Source organism: Malus domestica, chromosome 08 (assembly GCF_042453785.1).
Source record: "Malus domestica chromosome 08, GDT2T_hap1".
Taxonomy (NCBI): domain Eukaryota; kingdom Viridiplantae; phylum Streptophyta; class Magnoliopsida; order Rosales; family Rosaceae; genus Malus; species Malus domestica.
In genome coordinates this window covers 11,347,661-11,353,628 of record NC_091668.1, presented here as the reverse complement: position 1 = coordinate 11,353,628, position 5,968 = coordinate 11,347,661, and the positions used below count along the sequence as shown (strand labels likewise).

At 42.0% G+C, this 5,968-nt stretch overlaps 3 protein-coding genes across 3 annotated transcripts; 2 read left to right on the top strand and 1 right to left on the bottom strand.

Moving 5' to 3' along the window:
• LOC103410761 (F-box protein AFR-like) lies at positions 1-1,700 on the top strand. Its single transcript, XM_008349429.4, has one exon. It carries the CDS (start codon positions 330-332, stop codon positions 1,611-1,613), a length of 1,284 nt encoding a protein of 427 aa, XP_008347651.3. The 5' UTR covers positions 1-329; the 3' UTR covers positions 1,614-1,700.
• Positions 1,701-2,798: 1,098 nt separating this feature from the next.
• Positions 2,799-3,620, top strand: LOC103410760 (uncharacterized). The gene has a single exon (XM_008349428.4). The coding sequence runs from the start codon at positions 3,302-3,304 to the stop codon at positions 3,500-3,502; it is 201 nt and encodes a 66-aa protein (XP_008347650.1). The 5' UTR covers positions 2,799-3,301; the 3' UTR covers positions 3,503-3,620.
• Positions 3,621-4,104: 484 nt separating this feature from the next.
• LOC103441336 (uncharacterized) lies at positions 4,105-5,316 on the bottom strand. Its single transcript, XM_017333574.3, has 2 exons — positions 4,946-5,316; positions 4,105-4,379 (listed from the first exon to the last, which is right to left on the bottom strand). Exons 1-2 carry the CDS (start codon positions 5,291-5,293, stop codon positions 4,197-4,199), a joined length of 531 nt encoding a protein of 176 aa, XP_017189063.3. The 5' UTR covers positions 5,294-5,316; the 3' UTR covers positions 4,105-4,196.
• Positions 5,317-5,968: the final 652 nt, after the last annotated feature.

The following is a 5,968-nucleotide window of genomic DNA, read 5'->3' as shown; positions in this document are numbered from 1 at the left end:
TTCCACTCAAACTTTTGATTCGTTTCTCATTTCTTTAATCCCGCAGAAGTCTCCGTCTTTCGGATCTGCCAGTGTGTGTGTTCTCAAGTTTTGTGGCGTCACTTTTTGCCTTATATTCCGGTTTCTAGATGCACACCCACAAAACTACAAATGCCACCCAATCACAAACCCAAAATTCTTCAACCAAATTTAATCCCCATTTAATTAAGACACCCTTTTGACCACCCACTATTTCTTCCACAAAAGTAAAATCTTTGCTTCGTCATCACACTCCTGAATTTGATCTCCATGATCTCTCTTTCCTCACTATAAATACTCATATATAGAATATGCTCTGCAACTACAATCCTTCAGCTAGACCAAGTGTCGAACACCTTGCAAACTCACTTTTCGATCCATGCATTCTTCAAGAAACTCAAAATTTTCGATCATTTCTTCATCTGGGTAGTTTTATTTTACGTGTTTGTATTCGAATGTCGAAAATGGCGGCTCCGAGATCATCATCTGGATCAAACCCAGGTTCTGATCAGTGTTCTAACCAAGAAATCAGCATGAACAAATCTGAGCCGTTGATTCCCGGATTGCCGGACGAGGTTGCCGAGCTCTGCCTGCTCTATCTTCCCTATCCGTACCAAGCTTTGGTGCGTTCGGTTTCTGCTTCATGGAACAGAGCCATTACAGGCCCTAGCTTTGTTCTTTGCAAGAAGTCTTTGTCTTTGCCTTTGCCTTATCTTTTCGTTTTGGCCTTCAACAAATCAACGGCCAGGATCCAGTGGCAAGCGCTGGACCCACGATCTGGCCGTTGGTTTGTTTTGCCTCCCATGCCGTGTCCCAAGGCCGCTTGCCCGCCGGGGTTTGCTTGTGCTTCCCTGCCACGTGAGGGGACGCTCGTTGTAGCGGGCGGCGTGCGGTCGGACACAGAATGTTCTATGGAAACAACCTTTGTGTATCGAACATCTACAAATCAATGGTTGACAGCCGCTCCAATGCGGACCCCACGGTCATTTTTCGACGCTGGAAATATCAACGGAAAGATCTTGGCCGTCGGAGGCGGCAAGGATCACTATGGCAGCTCGATCACGGCCGTGGACTGTTACGACCCTAAAAAAGACACGTGGGAGGCATATGCCCCTCTGCCTGGTGGACTGGCCAAGTATGATTCCAATGTGGTGGGCAACAAGATGTACGTGACCGAGGGGTGGACGTGGCCGTTTATGTACTCGCCACGTGGCGTGGTCTACGACCCTGACGATAACACGTGGCAAGAGATGAGGCCGGGAATGAGGGACGGGTGGACGGGCGTGAGCGTGGTCGTGGGTGGCAGGCTGTTGGTGATATCGGAGTACGGGGATTGTCCGATGAAGGCGTACGACCCTGATAAGGACACGTGGCGGTACGTGGGTGGGGACAGGTTCCCATGTGAGGCACTGAGACGCCCCTTCGCTGCGAGCGGGGTGGAAGGGAACATATATGTGGTGGCATGCGGGTTGAATGTGGGCGTAGGAAGGCTGTCCGAGTGTGAAGCAGAGCTAAAAGTTGAGTGGCAGCTCCTGCCAGCTCCAAGTGCTTTTAGGGGTTTTTCTCCTTCTAGTTGTCAAGTGCTTTTTGCCTAAATTATTGAGTTGTTCAATTATATCTGCTTTTGGCTTTGTTAGGCAATTTCTCAATTAAACTTGTGGGCAAATCCAACTTTTCTAAAATTGTTTGGTTAGAATATTGTTCTACAGCTAGGCCTAATATTTGCTTTGCTCTTCCACATAGACATGGAAGCACTTTCGTAGCTTTGTTTTAACACTTTCATTGACCCAAATTACTATAATCTAACCAATTATTAACTTAGTAACCCTCTTGGTGGGCTATGAAATCAGTCATATCTTATCCAAATCTTTGTACAATATTTTTCCTTGGTTCGAGATTAAAGTTTTTGGACCGATGCCGTACTTTTTAGTAAAGAAAGAAAAAAGTAATGGACGGTCATTTTTTTCGACAAAGATAAATTTTTTGACTACAATCAACTAAGGAAAATGACTTGTGGTTTATCGTTTTAACCCAAACCGAGGCTTTTTGTTTGAATTTTCTTTCTCCAATTTGCTGGTTTGAATTTGATGCTAAGCTGATTATTCAATCATGTTGTTATTGAATCTGATGCTAAGCTGATTATTCAAATGATCAGAAAGGAAGTGACGGTCGACTGTAATTTGGATTGTGTTCTTGGCGATATTGAGATTCTAGCGCAAAAGTTGACGTCGGTGACGTTCGCGTTTGTGCCTAGGGAGAGCAATCATGCTGCTCACTTGGTGGCTAAGCACGTGTTCAAGGAAGGTCGAGACATTACCTGAGATTGTATTGGCCCAGAGTTTTTGTTTAATGCACTTGCTAAAGATGTAAACCTTTTGATTCGTCTTTAATTTATTCTATCCTTTGACAAAAAAAAAAAAAGATGAAAAGTTGAATCAACTAATAATTTGGTTAGTTGCTGTGTTTTGAGCGGTTTCAGATTGTCCCAGGCGCTTTGAGAGCTGCAACATCTTTTTCATGCTTTTAATTATTGGGTGGAAAATTTACAGCAATCCAATTAAAGCCAAAAATCTTTAAAAAGATTGTGAAGGACCCACTTGAATTGATTCATAGTTGACAAGCATCATGCTGTTTTGAAAAAGCAGTGTGACCACAATATCCCGTCGCTTTATGTGCACAAGAATATTAAATTAGTGGGATCGACGAAGGTGATGAAGGTATATGAATCTGTTTCTCTAAAAATCATACATTCCTTTGACGTAACAAAGGGACCCTAATGGGACGAGTGCTACAATCAGTCGAGTTTAGCCATGCGCGACCAATTCTAGCATTTTCTGATGCTTTATTTTCTTTTTCGCTCATGTCAGAAAAGGGAAGTCACAATTGTTGACACGCATTGAGGAAAATAAGGGATGCAGAAGAAGGAAAGAATCAACTCATATATATCTAGATAGATAGATATAACATAAAGTTCTTATCGTATGTAAATTGTTCGTAACCTCTGGGGTTTGGAATCTTCTAGATACGCGGTTTTTGCATAACCATTTGGACCTGCATTCCAAGCTTCCAGATTAAGCTACGTTTTCCAGGAAAGTTCCCTATCTCTCTGTATAAATAGGAATTGCCTTGCACCTCGCATGCCAGCAAACAACAGTTTCAGTTTCCGACCACTGCGAACAAATCACGAAGCAGAAACCCAAGATAGGAAAGAAAGGAAGGCAGACAGGCAGAGGAGCAAGCGAAGCCGGAAGCCTTGAGGTTAAAGGAAGAAGGATATTCCATAATGTGTTTGGTGTTCGTGTGTGATGAAGAAGAGAGGGTGCTATCAAGGCAACCGGCACCGGGGGCATGCCCTTACTGTGGAGGAATGGTGCAAGCCATGGATGTTGAGAGCAACTGGAGGTTTTGCTTCCTTCCGCTGTATTGGAGGACCAAGCGCAAGTTCTACTGCAGCTTGTGCACTAGAAAATTGGTCGTGCAATGATAAACTCACATGATATGTAGAGAGATTGCAGTTTGAGATTTTGTATATATAACAAAATATATAGTGTGACATTTTATTGTTACTGAAACAACAAAATGACAGACTCTGTTTACATATACATGCTTCGTTCTTGTGTTCTTTCTAAATTTCCGAACTGAATTGAACCGCCCCTCTAGATTTTACCTCTTAACCAATTAAGAATGGTATGTGTCTTAGTTATCTACAACCCCAGTTTCATGGTTTCTCTTCCGGACATTCCTTCCAACTAAAACCGGCAGAGAGAAGTCTGTCTAAAGTCTTCAAATCGTTGAATCTTATGGACCAAAGAGGATATCCAAGCTCATAAGGGAGAAATCTGTTCTTCCTAAGTTCATTCCTCTAAAGTTTCAAATTGCTAAATCATAAGGGCAAACACGAAACAGAGTCCCATGGTATAGCCCTGCATTAGGATTATATCGAAATGCATAGGCCAAATTTACTTTCTTTGTATAAAACAAAAATCTTGGGTACTTCTTGCGCTAAATAACACAAAGGAACACTGTGACATGCTAATCAACTGTATTCCAACACATTTAACATAAAGGGGAAGCAAAACCGAAAAGGATTAAGATCCAATTCATAAACGAACACATTATGCTTGAAAGTCGTATACAAATCAATTCATGGCTGTGCACTAATGAGGATGACAATAACATCACTTACAGAGTTTCAACTTTTTAAAATATGCGGATACCACGGATTTCGGGTATGGCTTTGTTGCGAGACAAGTTGGGAAGTTTTCGGGTTGTTCAATCCAGAGCTTGTGTGCTATGCCACCTGCTTTGAGCTTCTCTGACAAATTCACTATCTGGGGTTCTCCCTTCACCTCAAGGGTAACCTGCAAAAGTTCACAAGGACATTGTAATCAAATTTTCAACAATCAGTACCAAGTAAAAACAACAGTAAATAAGTAAATTCTCAAAACCCAGTTAACTGATTCACAAGAAAACTCCCAGTAAAACTAACAACACAAATTTGGCAGAAATCTCAGTGACCCAATTGAACGAACATTAACTTTAAACTATGCAACCTCATATTATCTACAGTTTCCTACATATTTAACTCTGTAAAGACTGTAACTTTATGCTGTAGCACAAAGAATTTCATACATTTTGTGGGCCCAAGTGGACAAAATTCATGGTATAGGCTTAAAACCCTTCTAAAAAATGAAGACATGTAACATTAACCTCAAAGTTCGAACCCCTTCTGCTTAGTTTATATTAGATTAGAATACGGCTTCGAGCTAGTTTAGATTAAATTAGAATATCGCTTTGATAAAATAACAATCAGAACTACTAAGAATCACACCTTCATTCCACATTCGTAACCAAAACCCAGAAATCTAAAACTGTTAAGCCCTACAAAACTCCAATTTTTTTCAAAAATTCAAGCTTTTGGATTTACCTTATGCATAGAATCGATGTTTTCTGGGCTGCAGTACTGGAGGGTGATGGGATCGTCTTTGTGGGACCAAATGGCGGATACGGAGGCATGGCAGCCCTGTGTGACCACGCTGCCCGTCGGCCACGTGTCGATTATGTCTCGCCGGAGCACGACGTACTGAACCAGGACGTCCGTGGTGTCGGATTTTGGGATGTCCGGATTGGCCTCGGCGGCTGGTTGACTCATCGAATTTCGGATGAGTCGAATCGGGGCGGGGGCCGCGTTGGATGGAGGTTTGGCCCCAAATCTGATTCGAGGGACTGAAAGTGAAAGTGAGGTGGGACGAAGTGGCGCGAGTATACACGCCATGATATAATTACACGTTGGAGCATCCTTCCACACTGTCCTACTTTATGCAATTTTTTTTATTTTTTTATTTTTTTTAAATTACCAATTAAATTTCTTTTTTCTAAAATTTAAATTAAGGCTTTTTTTCCCTCTTTTTTTCCAGAATTGCTATTGACACCAGTGGCGGATCCACAGTGGGGTCGTCGGGGTCGCACGACCCCTTGGAAACCATGGAAACAACCTTGAAGCTCCCATATGCGACCTCTTGGAGCTGGGGTCGTCGGGGTCGGAGGCACGCCAACTGTTCGACAAAAGCCCTGAACGAAAACTGGGCAGGAAGAGGAAGAAGAAGCAGCCCACTCAAATGAGCTTGGTTGTGTGCTTGGTTGCATGCCTGTTTTTGTCAAGTGAATGATATTTATACATGCTACTTTTTATAACTCTATCCAGTTTAATTGGTCTTTCTGATAAAGAAATGATAGGGGTTGGAGGAGTGCTATATGAGAACAAGAACATTAAGAAGATACGGAAATTAATTTGAAACATCAAGCTGTCAGGGAAAGCAAAAATTTGGATACGCCAGTAACAAGACAATAAAAGAGGAAGTTTAAGTGAAACTTACTTGCATGAATCCACATAAACGAATTATGATGTGATTTATGCCAGAATCTTGGGTCAGTCCCTATACTTTATTAT

Bases quoted from the DNA above. Each gene is read 5' to 3' on its own strand.
- LOC103410761 (XM_008349429.4), top strand. From the start codon at position 330: ATGCTCTGCAACTACAATCCTTCAGCTAGACCAAGTGTCGAACACCTT.
- LOC103410760 (XM_008349428.4), top strand. From the start codon at position 3,302: ATGTGTTTGGTGTTCGTGTGTGATGAAGAAGAGAGGGTGCTATCAAGG.
- LOC103441336 (XM_017333574.3), bottom strand. From the start codon at position 5,293: ATGGCGTGTATACTCGCGCCACTTCGTCCCACCTCACTTTCACTTTCA. The intron at 4,380-4,945 runs GTAAATCCAAAA...GAACTTTTGCAG, and splicing joins ACATCGATTCTATGCATAAG to GTTACCCTTGAGGTGAAGGG.